The sequence below is a fragment of the Mus caroli genome, unplaced genomic scaffold (genome assembly GCF_978045245.1).
Source record: "Mus caroli unplaced genomic scaffold, Mus_caroli_1 scaffold_6, whole genome shotgun sequence".
NCBI classification, from domain to species: Eukaryota; Metazoa; Chordata; class Mammalia; order Rodentia; family Muridae; genus Mus; species Mus caroli.
In genome coordinates, this window is record NW_028227261.1 from 139,414,945 (window position 1) to 139,432,506 (window position 17,562).

The 17,562-nt window shown below is 40.9% G+C and overlaps 1 protein-coding gene across 1 annotated transcript in view; it reads left to right on the forward strand.

The window, feature by feature from the left end:
* The first annotated feature begins 1,972 nt into the window (after positions 1–1,972).
* The window catches only part of Necab1 (N-terminal EF-hand calcium binding protein 1), a 204,386-nt gene continuing 188,796 nt past the window's right edge, over positions 1,973–17,562 (forward strand). The window contains exons 1-2 of the mRNA XM_021160280.2: positions 1,973–2,213; positions 10,782–10,806. Coding sequence (XP_021015939.1) covers positions 2,115–2,213; positions 10,782–10,806 — 124 coding nt within the window. The 5' untranslated portion in view covers positions 1,973–2,114. The remainder of the gene's footprint in view (positions 2,214–10,781; positions 10,807–17,562) is intronic.

Below are 17,562 nucleotides of genomic sequence, written 5' to 3' on the forward strand. Positions count from 1 at the left end.
AGCATATTAAGTTCACAAGGCTGAATTTGAGAGCAGAGAGACCCACACAAGTTAGAGAGCCCAGACTTAGGCTGTGCTTATTGACACAGACATATTCCTCAGTCAATAGTAGGAACAAAGAAGGTGCTTTTGTAAACTCGATAACATTCAGTGTCAGCATCTCTCTTCTTTCTGTGTGATTTGAATGATCAGTATTTCTTTGATGGGTTGACTGGACTTTTTCATGATTTTTCATTTCTTTTTGCTAAGCAATTGTCAGAGGAAAGAATCTATTCTAGTTGTTCAGATAAGATAACGCGCAGTTAATAAGGTGTAAATACACAAAGATGCAAGACTAATAGTCCTCAAAGCACAGCTCCAATCAATATCTCCTCTAATCATGTTTGTGACTCTAGACTTAATGAAGCTCTGCGTTTTATCCCTGGACTTTACAGGTCTGAAGTCACTGACCTTTGCCTAATTTCTGTAGCTCTTCTTCTTTAAGTGCTTATTAATTCTGGGCTCATAAGGATTGCTTGAGACGCTTTGAGAGAGAAAAAATACGCTAGGGACAACCACATGCTAACTGAACACGAATCCAGAAGTGAAACTCAGGCCTTAATTTGTTTTTGTTTGTTTGTTTTGCTTTTGTGGGAGGGGTACTTTTTTTATTTGGGCTACCTGCTCCAACTTGATGCCCAAAACTTATTTGTGAAATGCAGTGAATATTGTATTGTGCTCTTAAGTGCTGCAGGGAACAACACATACAGTCTTGGGATCATTCTGGATATCTGAGATGCCTGGGGTTTAGGCTGGGGCAACTCATATAGCTAGGGGTGATTCAAGGAACTGCTGGAGGCTGAAATCAGCTGGAGGCATCGTTAGTGACAGTTCTGCCGTTGATAATTATGCTGGGGTGATCTCAAGGCCCTGCTCAGTTGGGTCTCTCAGTCAGATGCCTACTTACACATTGCTTTTCATATATCGTGGGTTTTCTCAGAGTATAGAGCTTAAGACCACCAAATTTCCTCTGTAGAAGTTCCTAACTTCTAGAAGGAATAAATGTACCATTGGAAGGGTGCAGCTCTTAAAAGCCTTTGATGCACCCCGGCTCAGAAAGCACGATCTTTGAGGTCTAGGCATGAAAAAAGCCTGCAGGAAGAATGACAATTCATTCATCTGTTAGGACATTTTGAAGTTGACACACACTCTAAGTGACACACAGTCCAATGTTCAGCTAGAGTTGAAACCAACCAAACTCACTCTTTGTAAACAGTAGATTCAGAGCAGCCTGGAGGTAGAGAGATTGGAAACACCAGAATCCACGGTGTTGGAAGGCTCATGGCCAGGATCACTGGTGCAAAGCAAGTTATCTCCCTACATTTTGTCTGTGATGTGCCGGGCTTGCCTCTCCCTCCCTACACCCGATAGTGCCAAGTGTGCAAGCATTGGAACTATAAGCTAAGCACCACCCTGGTGATCATTTTACCGATTCATAAACACTAAGCTTTAAAGATTTAGCAATTTGCTAGACCACGAGATAAAAAAGCAACTAAGGCAGATGGCCAGACCTTAATTCAAAACTGAACTAGCTATCCCTTCCAGGATGGAATCCAGAAACCAGGTTGGGTGTGGGGAGGAGTGAGGGGGGCACAGAGTTCTGTTTCCATCAAGGATGGAGTAGGCAAAACTCGATTCCTTCTTCCCACTCATGGTTTTCCCTCGGTGCTTCTGACCTCCCCCCCTCTGATGCTCAGGACAAAGCTTGATCTGCTCTGTCATGTAAAGTGCTGTGTGGTGGGCAGGGTCCAGAAGGTTACCTCTGGCAAGTGACTAAGGGCTTGTCAAGGCCAGGGAATGCTCACTGGCAAGGGGAGTTACAGTGTTGCTAAGTCGGATCCCCAGGGAGGTGCAGTCAGCCACGGGAAGGGGGCGGCGAGAGCTAGCGTGCTGAAGCCTAGAGGCGGGAGAGGGAGGAGAGTCCGCGCAGAGCAGAGGGAGGCGCGCGCTCCGAGCGAACACCCACTCGCATCAGACCCCGGTGGCGCGGCGCCGGGAGGCAGCAGCTGAGACAGCACCAGGTCAGAGCCTTTGCATCCCGCCCAGTCTGCCCGCTGGCGCCAGGACCGCTGAGGATGGAGGATTCCCGGGAGACCTCGCCTTCCTCCAACAACTCCTCGGAAGAGCTCAGCTCTGCCCTGCAACTGTCCAAGGGCATGTCCATCTTCCTCGACGTAAGTATAGCTGAAGTAGTTAGGTGGGCGCCTTAGGCATCACCTCTGTGAGAGAAGAAGGATGGGGAGCAACTGTTGGCTGCTGGCATTGCTATCAGACCTCCACTCAAACTATTTCCTACCTGCTGTTCCCTAGAGGACCCTAGGCAAATAAATGCCAGAGAGGACTGCCACCCAACTTGTAAAGAGCTGTCCCAGACCTGCAGCTTTAATTATAAGGAGCCCCAAAAGTTCGACTTCCCAGCACCTAGGGCTTCTGCCCGGAATGGAGAGTCTCTCATTGAGCAGTGTAGGACTTGATTCCGGTCTCATCCCTGCTGCCCAATTTACTGGCAGGCACTCTCCCTTGTGCTGGGAGCGCTGATGGAAGCCTTAGACATTGTGATGCCCCTCCAGCTGCTCCCAGCTACCTTCAAAAACAATTTCTTTGAACGTAATCATTTTTTATTTTACAACAGTAGCCAAGGTCTCTTTTATGATAATGATTTTTTTTCCCCTTTTGGTGCCCGCTGCCTTCCCTATTATTCTCCCCACCACCACCACCCGCCCTGCTCTGCCTAAGTTGTAATTACTATCATTAACCTCTTCTAGCTTTGACTGGTTTCCCTATCGTCCCATTCCTTGCTTGGGAATTGACTTCCTTCCTCCGCATCTCTAGCCTGACCATTCCTTCGGTGCTATTTTCTATCCTCATGCTGTAATCTCTCTCTCTCTCTCTCTCTCTCTCTCTCTCTCTCTCTCTCTCTCTCTCTCTCTCTCAGTTTTAGATCTAATTTGCTCCTCGATTCTGCCTCGCTTTGTCCCTAATGTTTCTGTGTTTCTCACGCGGCTGCCTTGTTATGTTTCCTGGCTTTCCTGTTCCTGGGTTGCTTGCCTTCTGGGTTCTGGCTCTTCTAGCTGCTGCTCACATGTCACTCTGTTCCCCCAGATAGTGTCTGACTTGCTCAGTGGGGACTGTTGTAGCCGATCCTTGTTTATTTAGCATGATGGAAAATGGGCAAAGCATGCAAAGGAGCCCTGTTTGTCCCTGCCCCTCCCCTTCTCTAAGCCATCACTCCTTATTAAAGTCCAAGCATGCAGGAGGTGGGCCAGAGGCTAAATACACTTGATTATGAAAAATGAAAATGTGAGGATATCAACTATCATAATGGCAAGTCAGGGATTTTGAAGATAATGGGGGAGGGGCAAGGAGTCCTTGATTTGTCGTGAATGATCTAGACTTTTTAAAAAATTGGCTGAGAAATTTATATCAATAATTAAAACTTGTGTAAGACTTAATCGAAGCTTCAACCCCACCTCCTGGCGGCCTTTTCCCCCACATCACCATGCAGTGCCAACACAGGATTCAGGCTTGGAGGGCCAACCATTTTCTCCCCATGAAAACATGATTTCCACTTTTTACTGCAACACATTGTTGTAGTTTTTTTTTTTTCTTTTAAATCTCTGCATTGGTTCAGTCTATGCTCTAATTATTTCTTCATGCCCTGCCTCCAGGAACTAGGTTGGGTCAATGTAAAGACAGGGCTGCACACATGAGTGATCAGGAGGGAATCAGGACCTTGCTCGTCCAGACTATTATGAGGAAGAAAAATCAATCTGCCAAGAAGTTAGTCCTAAGTTCAAGTGGAACCTCTGTTCTTTTGTGCCTAATCTGTGCTCTGCCCTCTGAGGACACTGAGCACTACCCGTGCTTTTATCTTATTGCCTCTAACAAATCCTGGAGATTCTCTGCTGAGGAATGTATTGAGACTATGTAAGAGCAAAGAAAGCTACCCGACAGACATTCTAAGCTCACGTGTTCAACTGCAGGTTATTAAAAGCAAAAATTTAAATCTCATTTTATTATGTACGTGCAGTTGTTCCCAAGTTCTCTCAATGTAAGTTCCTGTCCTGATGGAGCTTTCATCTATAAACAGGGCTGACTCCCTTACCTTCTTAAGTCTAGTTCTAGAATTGGAAAAAACAAAAACAAAAAACCAAAAAACCAAAAACTAAAAAACCTGATTCCACAAGAGAGGTATTAACATGCCAGTTTTTCTTTGAAACAGAGCTTTAAAAAAAGATTAACTGCAGTTGGGTTCTTTTTCTTGGATAGAAAATATGTTGTTTACACATTCCTGAGTTATTTTGTGAAAAAATGTAACACTCTGGTGCATTGTGTGACATGAAAAAGGGCTGGTTATTTAGAGACCTCTGAATTATTCATTTCTGGATCCTGTCGGTTTTAGCAACAACAAAATGTGAGACATAAATACATCATTTGATTTGATTAGATTTAGTATATTCTAGTAGCACTGCTAAGAATGATTGCTTTTTGAATTCTATTCAGATCACCACAAGGAACAGGTGGTATATTCTTCCTCTTCTAGATCTGAAAAGATAAGAGACCACTGGGGACTCTTGCTCCTCACAGACTAATTTCCAATTTGGGAAAGAACTGAATCTCCCAATCGGAATAAGAATAGTCTCATTTATACGGAAGTATCACTGAGACAGTAAATCTTTAGACTTCTTAGGGAATCTACTTAAACCCCATTTGTGGATACTGTTGAGGATATGACTAGGCCCAGCAAGCTGGCTAGAAATAGAGGTAAATGGTTGACTTAACATGAAAATCAGATTCTGTAGAATCATTGTCTTTCATTTCATTCTCTTATTTATATTCGGCAGGTGCCATGTTTTCATTATGGGGTGACAGTCTAAATAACAAAGAAAAAAAAGACACATGAAATGTACATTTGAATCACTATGGTATGTCCATGTCCATATTCTCAAATTCATAAGTAAAATAGTTGTAGCTAAATTCACAAAGGAACCACATAAGCATAGTCTATATTGTCTTCTCCCGAAAAGCCACAATTATATACCAACTTATTATAACTATTTATGAATACCTAAATAGGGTGAGGAGAAGACCTTTCCGGAGACTGGCTACCCGTGCATGCTGGTACACTACTGCTGGGCATATTTATACAAGGCACATCTGCCAGGAATGGGAAAGGGCCAGAATGGCCTCCAGTACACACAGCAACACAAAATGATCAGAAGGCTGACAATTGGATTCCCTTTTCACTACCCAGGTTCCCTCATTTCAGACGCTGGAGAATAAAGTCACATTTAAAACATGAGTCCTTGGAGTAGTCAGGTTCTCTTCTGATTAAACTAGTCTGCTACTTCACAGTGTGTGTGTGTCGTGCGGGGTGGGGGGGGGGAGATCAATTCTGCTCCTGACGTAAGAGAAATTCCAAAAGAAATGGGTTGCATCTCTATTCATTCAGTGGCACTGTCCTCTTCCAATAGATTTCCTTTGGCTCCTCTTGTGTTCACTGCTGCACATCTGACCCAGGGTTTTGTGCATGCTAGGTGGACGTTCTACCTCTAAACCACCCTTCCTATCTCTCATTACTTTTAATGGAAAAGGAACAGGACCGTCTCCATTTTGCTGATAAGGGAGGGTTAAAGCAAGAGTGTCAGAAAAGAAAGTGATGACTTTACAATTTGACATCCTTTTTTCTCTATCGATGTATGGAAGCCCATGCAAAGCACTTGGCCTGGAAGGTCAGAACTTAGTCAAAATGAATAATAGCTTCTCCTTCTAAAAGGTGCTTGGTTCTGAAGCTTGGCACATACTTATTTGTGTGTGAGATGACATGGATAGAGTATTGTCAGAGCAGAAAGGGCTTTTCGACATCATAAGTCTATGCCCAATTTCTGCTATTGCTATACATCTCCTGTCTTGCCCAGTCACACAGACACACTGGATCATTTGAATGCCATTGTATGTTTCAGAAAATGTCAAGTAAAAGGCTAGACAAGAATGGCTTTTGCCATGTCTTTCCACACAGGGTTTACCCTGGGCAACACCAAGAAGAATGGAATAGAATGTATTAGTTACATTTTAGTCATGTGTTTTCTAGTGCCTACTTCCATGCAGCCTGAGGGCAACCTGTGGTGTTGGATCAAACTCTTTATTGTAGGCTCAGGGCTGTGCACTAGGACTCACAGCTGTGTTCTTTCCTTCTGTATATAAGTTCATGCTCCCTATGAACTCCAAGGTTCTGCTGTGCATCCCAGTTGCCCAGGGTCCTGTCAAGTGACTGACAACCCATCTTACCCTGAGTCCTGTTCTGGAGTCCTTGTTAGTCCAGTGAATTGTGACATTTTTATGCTTTCAAGATAACATTTACATTTAAAGTCTGCCCTCAATAACTTAGTGAGAAACAAGGAATTTCATTTATGGGTATGAAAGAATATCTTTGGAGGTAATAAGGAAGCCGTCCGTAATCCGTAAATTATAGTGAAGTGCAGCATTCTTCATATTTAAACTTCCTCCCTGGACATATTTAAATGTATTTACTATGCCTAGTGCGGGCAGCTGTTAAGATTAGCAGGCTGTAGTAACACTACATACTGAGCTCCATTCTCATCTGCAGTGCTTCTTTTTTTTAAATTGTGAGCTCAGAGGCAAAATTTGCAGGAGTGGCAATTCTATCCATATTTAATTACAAGAGTTTAATAATATGAGCTACTGTCTTAATTTCATCTCTGAGAGCCTGAGTGCTGCCCCTGGTTGTTGTTTACATGGGATGATGATGGAAATTCTGGGTCCACTCTAGATGTGTGGTTGCTTCTGCTCTACTCATTTCTCACTTGTGAGGACACAGTAGAATTCAAAACTCAAACCTCAGGGTCAATCAAAGACCAGAGATGGGATGTGCTTCACACCTCCCTGACTGTAGCTTTTCAATTCTGGGAGACAGGAAGAAGCTCTGGTGGAAGAATGGATCTTTAAAGTCTCCACCAGCAACCACTCCAGAATGTTGTACCAGTCTATTCCAAGTAGTCTCTTACCACTGAAAGTCATCTTCTCGTAGTAATGAAGTTTATTCTGTGAAATGGAGGACCGATTTATGTTTGATCGTTAGAGTGGTACCCATCTGTTGCTGGGAAGGTTTCATGGATGAGATTTGTTAGAAATAATATTGGTATTTATAATATAAAGCATTTTAGTGAAGAGTATATTTATCCGTACCTCACTTGTGTGAAGCCAAAAGAATTAAGAAGGGAAGACACTTTCCCTGTGATAGAACAAAGAAAAATAACCAAAGTAATAATGAGAAACAGTTGGCTGTGTTTTTAACTGTTCACCAAGAAGTTCCAATGGGAAAAAATGGGGATTTTTCTAGTTATTTGACTATAAGTAAAGCTTACTCCAGAAAAACAAGCACCTCGAGGGCTCTTTCCATATAATTAAAGTTTGCATTTGCAATACTGTAGATGGTCATTCTCTGCAGGTGTGTATGCAGCACATTATGTCATCCAGTTAGACTTCTGCCAGTGCCTACATCACATGGGGTTAATTGGATTGCTCCTAACAGAAAGAAAGAAAGAAAGAAAGAAAGAAAGAAAGAAAGAAAGAAAGAAAGAAAGAAAGAAAGAAAGAAAGAACCAAACACTACTCAAGGTCTAAATATATAATAGTGTATTGGCCTTTGTAGTAAGCAGCTGAGGTTATCTCCTTAGAGACTATCCAGGGGCTCAGAGAGCACCAGTTGACTCTTCCAAGTATCTCAACACAGCTTTTTGGAGTGTTGAGAGTGTCCCTGTATCGTTATCCTTTTAGAAGACCATCATATTAGAGCCATACCTCATTATTTTCTGATTACACCAAATAAAGACCCAATTTCTCTCTTTCTCTTTTTCCCCGTGGGTAAATCATTTTTATTTTTGATTTATTTTGACTTTATTGGATATCTTCTTTATTTACATTTCAAATGTTTTCCCCTTTCCTGGTTTCCCCTCTGAAAATCCCCTTGCCCTCCCCACCCCCTCCCCCTGCTCACCAACCAACCCACTCCTGCTTCCTGGCCCTGGCATTCCCCTACACTGAGGCATAGAGCCTTCACAGGACCAAGGGCCTCTTCTCCCATTGATGTCCAACAAGGCCGCTCTCTGCTACATATGCAGCTAGAGCTATGAGTCCCACCATGTGTACTCTTTGGTTGGTGGTTTAGTCCCTGGGAGCTCTGGGGGTACTGGTTAGTTCATATTGTTATTCCTCCTATGGGGTTGCAAACCCCCTCAACTCCTTGGGTCCTTTCTCTAGCTCCTTCATTGGGTACCCTGTGCTCAGTACCATGAATGGCTGTGAGCATACACTTCTGTATTTGTCAGGCACTGGCAAAGCCTCTCAGGAGACAGCTATATCAGGCTCCTGTCAGCAAGCACTTGTTGGCATGCATGATAGTGTCTGGGTTTGGTGATTGTATATGGGATGGATACCCAGGTGGAGCAGTCTCTGGATGGTTATTCCTTCTGTCTCTGTAACTTCTTCCATAGGTGTTTTGTTCCCCCTTCTAAGAAGGATCGAAGTATCTACACTTTGGTCTTCCTTCTTGAGTTTCTTGTGGTTTGTGAATTGTATTTTGGGTATTCTGAGCTTTGGGGCTAATATCCACTTCTCAGTGAATGCTTATAATGTGTGTTGTTTTATGATTGGCTTACCTCTGGAGGATGACATCCTCCAGATCCATCCATTTGCCTAAGAATTTCATAAACTCGTTTTTAATAGCTGACTAGTACTCCATTGTGTAAATGTACCACATTTTCTGTATCCATTCCTCTGTTGAGGAACATCTGGGTTCTTTCCAGCTTCTGGCTATTATAAATAAGGCTGCTATGAACATAGTGGAGCATGTGTTCTTATTACATGTTGGATCATCTTCTGGGTATATGCCCTTGAGTGGTATTGCTGGGAAGGACCCAATTTCAAATAAGGTCACATGTATAGTTACTAAGAAATATGTGCTTCAACACCTGTTCTCAGGAAACCAACAACAACATAGTTCAACCCACAGCCCATATCTTCTCAAGTTTAAGTACCAAGCAAGCAAATTGTATCTTTCTCCTAACTGCTCAAGTATAGCCTGTTACTGACTGGCCCTAAGGTGTTCCTGACACATCAAACATCATTTTCAGAGAGGTGTGAAAATCTGTCAGGTGTAAATCTCCACCCAGCCCTTAAACATAGAAACCAAAAGTAGAAGAAAGGTTAGTGTCCCAGGGAAAAAAAATAGAAAACATTGTCACCTAGTAAAGAATATTAGATGGCCAAAAAAATCGCAGTATATCTACACACCATAAACAGGGTCCATGTTAACAATATTACTATAGTCAAGTAAGTCACAGAATTGATGCATGGGCTCCTATTTACTGATCATTTGTTATTTTTCTGCTCTGCTTTTATTTCCCATTTTATTGAGGTATCACCTAATTTGCATTGAAGTACATACATTTAAAATATAAGTTTGTTGCATTTTAACTTATGAAATATGATGGTTCCTGCAAATGTCACAGCTGGCAACAAAACAATCTGCAGAGAGGCAAGGGTAAAAACTCAGTTAAGTATGGTATAGTTAGCCAGGCTAACTCAAACTTCTAGAGTTTGACAATAGGCTAGATCATTTTAAACATATTTAAGTACTGTACCATTTGGATTAAAGTTTTCTGGTAACAACTTTCCCCTTACCATGTGCACAATAAATCTTAAGGGTTGACTACATCAAAACTCTTTGGCAAAGTCCTGTGTTCTCTGACATGAAGATGGGTTCTATAGCCTAAGGGCCTGGGATCTGGTGTGGTCTCTGAGACAGCACAGAGGTCATCTGACATGTGACATCTCCCCTAAGGATGCATTCAATTGATTGAGAAACAAAGCTAATGATCAGGTCTAGGGAGGAAGAGTCTGGGATAAACCTTTTGCAGGGGGTTATGTAAGGCCTGGCTCTATGGAGAGCGAAGGTCCCCAGGGTATTAACATTTACTCCCAGTCCTCTGGGTAGGAAGCAGATGTACACTTCCTTTACTGAGGAGACATCACTTCGTGATTAACATTCCTGGTTTCTCTGGTGCTAATCTGTGAATACTCGTGCCCTCTACAAAGAAGCAATTATACTTGAGATAATTTAATATTTTTATTATCCTCAACAGTTTTCTGATATACATTTATACTCCATAGCTCTCAACCTTGACAACTGTTAGACAGCATTGATCTACTTTCTGTCACTAAATATTACCGTGCAATTAAAAACTGTATACACGGGGACTTATAAGGAGGCATTTTTTTGTGTTTCGGTTTTCTACTCAGCCTAATCATGTTGACATACAACCAAATTTTTATACGTAAATTTTTTGATAGTTGTTTCTTTTTTAAGTGGCCCACTAGTTCTTTACTATACTGATCTCACACTTGGTTTATCAGTTAACCTGTTGATGGACTTTTGAGCTCTTTCCAGATGAGGGAATATTTTTAAAGGAAGGTAGAAAACACTATGTTCATTTAACATAGGAGTTTTATTTGTTTAGCAATATATGAATGATGGGTAAATACAGCATTCATTGCAATACTTAGGAACAAAAGATTTCTTTCTTTCTTTTTCTTTTTTTTTTTTTTTTTCTGCTGCCAATTCTGTAAACTCAGCCTCGGGCTGCACATATGCTAGGCAAGTGAGTTAAGCCCCAGCACAGCAGAAAAAAAAGAGGATAACATTTTTCTTCTTTTCTTTCCAGATTCTGAGGAGAGCAGACAAAAATGGTAAGACCCAAATTCTACAATTTCTATTTATTAATTCATTATATATTAGACTGGCTTCTAAAGAGCAGAGAAGTAGAAAGTCCTAGAAAAGGATGTGAAAAATACAATTTTAGCAATAGTCATAATTTTTGATCAAGTTTATGTCTACAGATATTCATGAGAAGTTGGCAGATGAATTCAAATTTGACAGCAAGATGGGATTTATGCTTTTGAAGTCCCATCATATGTGAGCTGTAACTTCTCCCTTTAATGCTTGACAAAAAATGTATAGCAATAGCAGCTTCAATTTATCAAATGTACTGGTATATGAATTTTGTTTAGAGCTCTAAGCTACCAAGGTTTTTGAACATAAATCTGCTTGGTACCAGCATCCAGGCCCACCAATTTCATAGTGGCCTAAGAAGTTCCCAAGGCATTGTGGTATTGCTGCCTGGAAACATTACAGCTTACTCTAACCTGAGCCATGGGAAACTCTCATCCACAGGAACAGAGACATGAAAGGCAGCAAACCAAAAATAAAAATTTGCCCTGAAAATTTAGAGGCAGCTCTGCTAAGTCCAATTATAAGCTCATGGGTATTTTTTTTTTTTTTTTTTACTTCTTGATTCCATTAGAAATTTCATTCCACAGAATCAGAGCTTATTAAGTTTGTTCTACTTAAGTACTTCAATATAGGCATATTACTGTTAAAAGTGGCTTAATGGTTTCAAGATAAAAACGCTTCTTTCCCATGCTTGAAATATCACTTCTTAGTTTCAAGGAAAGATTGCAGTCAGATCTGACCATTACAACATGGTATCTAGTTTGTGCTTAAGAATACAGACCCATAAGAGCTTTCTGACATTATACCCCTTTCTCGACAACACCAAACATCCACCCAGGGAACACTGAGATAGCACCCCCAGTTTCATCATATAAACCTTGGTCTATCAGAATAGCTTGTTTCAAATTATGTTGCAACAACTGTAATGTTACCAAACCAATGATGCCCTTTGCTCCCTTGTATTATTGCTCATGAAGATGGAAGTGAGGATATTTTCATTTTGCCCTCCTATCTGATCTTTTAGTCCTTTGCTTAATATCTGGTCCCAGTAGCACTGATCTACAACACAGGGACACATTGGTACTTATGCTAGCTGCCTTGTATTTCAGCTTCTGCCTGGTCTAATATACCTGGTTCCCTCTCCACTGAAGCTCCATGTATCTATGGCTGGATATTATCTTTATATCTATCACTCCTCTTTCTATCAAAGCTATCATACTCCATAATCAAAGTAAAATCCAGTTACCATACTCCATATTCGTGACAAAAATCATCTGTCAAATCAATGCACATGAATAAATGTAATGGCTATAATAGCCCTATAATTCATGCTACACAGCATAGTCACGTGTTCTATCAGCTATGTATTCTTTATTTCCAACATCTCCCCTGAACGTGATTCCTGTCTGTTCTCTACTCCCTTTCATAATGTTTGATTCTAACACATGTTCAAAACCACCTTCTCCCAGCTCTTAACTCTCAGTCTTTGCTTGCATTTACCCTACAATCTTCTGAACCACACAGTTGCCTGAGAATTTCTCCATTAGTTCAATTCCATGATACTTGCGTGCCTTAACAACTGTTTATTATGTATTCCTCTCTAGTGGTTTGTGAATATCCACATATTACATATGGCAAAAGTCTAGGAAGTTATCCCTATGCTGCAGGGCCCCCGCCCATTGTCTGAATACCTAACTCTTCCACATATATAGATCAGTACAGTAGAGGGCTGAAGTTGATCTTAGAGATTCTAGTTCTCTTAGCCAAACTTGCTTCTCTAGGGCATAAATCTGTCTTCTGTGTCAACATTATGCCCAGTAAGTATTTTATACTTGTAGACAGTTGTTTAATAAGTTAGTGATGAAGATACTCTAGCCACAATACATCACTTTGATCTACTCATTCCCCTCTACCTTCTCCCTACCTTATTCTTCATTCTGACTCTTGGTGTAAAGACGGGAGATTCTTAGCCTGCAGCAGGTCTGGGCTTAAGTCACAGTTATTCCACCCTGTAGCTCTACAGATGCCAGGAATCATTGTAAATAATAAATGAGATGATGTACGTAAAACCACCGGGGGAGTGTCTGACACACAGTAGTAACTTAATTTCCAAGTTATGAGTCCTTTCTGTGTCATGATGCCTTGACTATATAAAGCAACTGGTGACATTTCTGTAATGTCTTCTATAGTGGGATTTGGTAGAGAGAAAACATAAAGCTATTTACCAGGCATGCTGAAGTGAAAAAGAAAATTGGTGAGGGTAAGATGGAGTGTAAGTATGAAGATACAGAAGCAGCCACCTTTCCGGGCCACGTGTTTATTGTAATCTGTGTTTGCAAGTAAACAGCAATTACGTGCATTTGCTCTCTTGGGGACGGACTCTCACATGACACAGACCCTTGTGGACAGCTTAATTGTTGCTGTAATAATGAGAGGAAGGAGAAGCAGGAAGCAGAATGGGAATCAGCCAGAGGACAGAATTAGCATTTGGACTCCATGTGACATAAAAGCGAAGCTGCAGGATAAATAAATGGGAGAAACTACATGATTAGGGATTAGCTATAATAATGATGTCTTGGTGAGATATTTTTTGGTCTGGTTGTTGTTTTGAAATCACAGGCTAGGATTCTAAGCAGGAAGACAGACTTGGAAAGAGTATTGCTTCAGGGAGATGTTAGTGCTTTGATCTGAGAAGCCCCAAATTAAACACAGAGATGCTTCCTCACACCTGGGCATAATGACAACAAAAACAGTGCATGGATATTTATTAAATATTTGGAAAATATTTATAATTTGTAGTTAAGGAAATTTAATTAGCAATTAATAGGATTGCATGTATTAATGGTATGTGATATGATGTTGGGTTGTATGTATTCATTGTGCAAAGGTTAGCAGCAAATTGATTAACACATTCATCACCACACATAGCACACAGCAGATCCCCAGAACCTGCTCATTTTATGACTGGAAAGTCTGTATCTTTCTAACAACATCACCCCATTTCTCCTACGCCCAGCTCTTCGCAACTGCCACTCTACTCTGTTTCTATGGGCTTGACATTTTTCAGATTCTACATATAACTAAGATCATACGGTGTTTATTGCTCTGTGTCTGGGCTAAAACTCTTTCTTTAGCTTTGGAAAATGCAAACTTAAAAGGTCCCTAGCAGTGAATAGTGATATCCAGTTCTTCTTGTTGATATGCACTTGCTCAGACCCACTGCTGTTCATGTCAGCAAATAGTTAGGGTAGATAAATGCTGGTTTTGACCTCTGTGTAATGGCTGATCTCTGGCTGAATTGCTCTGTGGTGTAGTCTCTGGCTTTTAGTTGTTCTAAGTCTGTGAGTGCAGAGCTGTCTTAGGCTCATAAGACTGAGCAAACTGCCTACCATGACATAGGTTCTAAGTAAATAGTTATGAATATTTGTAAGAGGGGCATCATCAACAATTTGACCTTGAAACCTGATGATTATATGAATTATTTAATGAAGCGGCACTGTGCTATTTAGCTATTTCTACAAATTATTAATAATGACTAAAATTAATGGTGGATTATTATGGTAAATGCTAAGTTCTTAATATATATTGCCTGGAATCATTCTGAGAAGCCCACCAAGTAGATTGAAGCCATAGGAAGAACAGAAGATGAGAAAAACGAGTCCCAGTATCTTGGCTCTTACTCTGTCTAGGTTCATGATACTGAACAAGTCTCTAACCTTCTCTGTTTCTCCTTATGTGTAAAGTGGGTTAATGATAACTCCTTCAAAGCTGTCTTGAGAATCAACTCAGATTATACTTTTGAAGCATTTTGCTTTTTATTATTATATACTACCTATACACAATAACACTTCACTATGATATTTCATAATGAACAACATATTCACACACATACACATACACATGCATATATACACACATATACACACATACACACACACACATACACACACACACACACACACACACACACACTCCTGCCTTACTAATCCTTTCTCTATTTCTTCCCAATTTTCTCCCATTCTTCTTTCATGCCTTTTCCTCTTTTTACTTTTCGTGACCTAATGAGTTTCATTAAGTTTGATCACATGACCACATGTAAAGAAACCGTCTTTCCCTCATGAATCAATAACTTCTTATTCATTCTCAAAGAAGGGTGGAGCCTACCTTTCCCAGTTCCACTACAGGGTGAAAACAGGTCCAATCTTGTGCAGACCTTGTGTATATTTTCATACCTGCTATGAATTCAGGAGTACAGTAGATACATAGCTATCAAAAGACAGAGGTTCACATTGCTGTCCCCATCTTCCTCTGATACTTCAGTTCTTTTTTCTCTCCACATCTTCTGTAATGGTCCCTGAACACTGCAGGGAACATGAGGTGGGGGAGGAACATGATAATACAGGTGTCTCACTTATGAGTGGGCTTCTAAAATTATTATTCTCAGTGCTTGTTAAGAGTCACTACTGACAAAAAAAAAAAAAAAGCTTCTTTGACCAAAGGTGATGGCAACACTTTTCTATGCGTATAGCATTATTATTTGGAATGTAATTTGATAGGCACATCATGGTCATTTAGCCAAACAACAGTTATAGCTTTGTCACTAAAGCCTATGACTCCCTACCCCAGCTATGGCTTACTGATCACGTTTACAGTACTATATGTGAAACCCCTTGTGTAGAGCACACACCGAATCCAGTCAGAAGGTGGTAGGTTACCTCCATGATAGATTTGCCACCGTTTCTCCAGTCAGCTCATGTTGCCTGCCTTGTTGCTCTTGCACAAATGGTCTGCGGCTTAGTAAGGCTATTGACAATTCCTCCCTAGCAGTGAAGCGTTAATTTACATCTAGGTACTGATAGCTCATATTTGTAGCTATTGTTTCTTTTTATAATGGACCAAATCAAGCTAAAAGGGTTAACTATCTGCCTTTGAGTTGCTTCTTTTTTTTTTTTAATATTTTTATTACATATTTTCCTCAATTACATTTCCAATGCTATCCCAAAAGTCCCCCATAGCGCCCCCCACTTCCCTACCCACCCATTCCCATTCTTTTGGCCCTGGCATTCCCCTATATTGGGGCATATAAAGTTTGCAAGTCCAATGGGCCTCTCTTTCCAATGATGGCCGACTAGGCCATCTTTCGATACATATGCAGCTAGAGACAAGAGCTCCGGGGTTCTGGTTAGTACATCATGTTGTTCCAACAATAGGGTTGCAGATCCCTTTAGCTCCTTGGGTACTTTCTCTAGCTTCTCCATTGGGAGCCCTGTGATTCATCCAATAGCTGACTGTGAACATCCACTCCTGTGTTTGCTAGGCCCCGGCATCGTCTCACAAGAGACAGCTATATTTGGGTCCTTTCAGCAAAATCTTGCTAGTGTATGCAATGGTGTCAGCGTTTAGAAGCTGATTATGGCTCGGATCCCTGGATACAGCAGTCTCTAAATGGTCCATCCTTTCATCACAGCTACGAACTTTGTCTCTGTAACTCCTTCCCTGGGTGTTTTGTTCCCAATTCTAAGAAGGTGCACAGTGTCCACACTTTGGTCTTCATTCTTCTTGAGTTTCATGCATTTATCAAATTGTATCTTATATCTTGGGTATCCTAAGTTTTGGGCTAATATCCACTTATCAATGAATACATATTGTGTGAGTTCTTTTGTGATTGTGTTACTTCACTCAAGATGATGCCCTCCAGGTCCATCCATTTGGCTAGGAATTTCATAAATTCATTCTTTTTAATAGCTGAGTAGTACTCCATTGTGTAAATGTACCATAATTTCTGTATCCATTCCTCTGTTGAGGGACATCTGGGTTCTTTCCAGCTTCTGGCTATTATAAATAGGGCTGCTATGAACATAGTGGAGCATGTGTCCTTTTTACCGGTTGGGACATCTTCTGGATATATGCCCAAGAGAGGTATTGCTGGATCCTCCGGTAGTACTATGTCCAATTTTCTGAGGAACCGCCAGACTGATTTCCAGAGTGGTTGTACAAGCTTGCAATCCCACCAACAATGAAGGAGTGTTCCTCTTTCTCCACATCCTCGCCAGCATCTGCTGTCACCTGAATTTTTGATCTTAGCCATTCTGACTGGTGTGAGGTGGAATCTCAGGGTTGTTTTGATTTGCATTTCCCTGATGATTAAGGATGTTGAACATTTTTTCAGGTGCGTATTCCTCAGGTGAGAATTCTTTGTTTAGTTCTGAGCCCCATTTTTTAATGGGGTTATTTGATTTTCTGGAGTACACCTTCTTGAGATCTTTATATATATTGGATATTAGTCCCTTATCTGATTTAGGATAGGTAAAGATCCTTTCCCAATCTGTTGGTGGTTTTTTTGTCTTATTGATGGTGTCTTTTGCTTTGCAGAAGCTTTGCAGTTTCATGAGTTCCCACTTGTCAATTCTCGATCTTACAGCACAAGCCATTGCTGTTCTATTCAAGAATTTTTCCCCTGTGCCCATATCTTCAAGGCTTTTCCCCACTTTCTCCTCTATAAGTTTCAGTGTCTCTGGTTTTATGTGAAGTTCCTTGATCCACTTAGACTTAACCTTAGTACAATGAGATAGGAATGGATCGATTCGCATTCTTCTACATGATAACAACCAGTTGTGCCAGCACCATTTGTTGAAAATGCTGTCTTTCTTCCACTGGATGTTTTTAGCTCCCTTGTCAAAGATCAAGTGACCGTATGTGTGTGGGTTCATTTC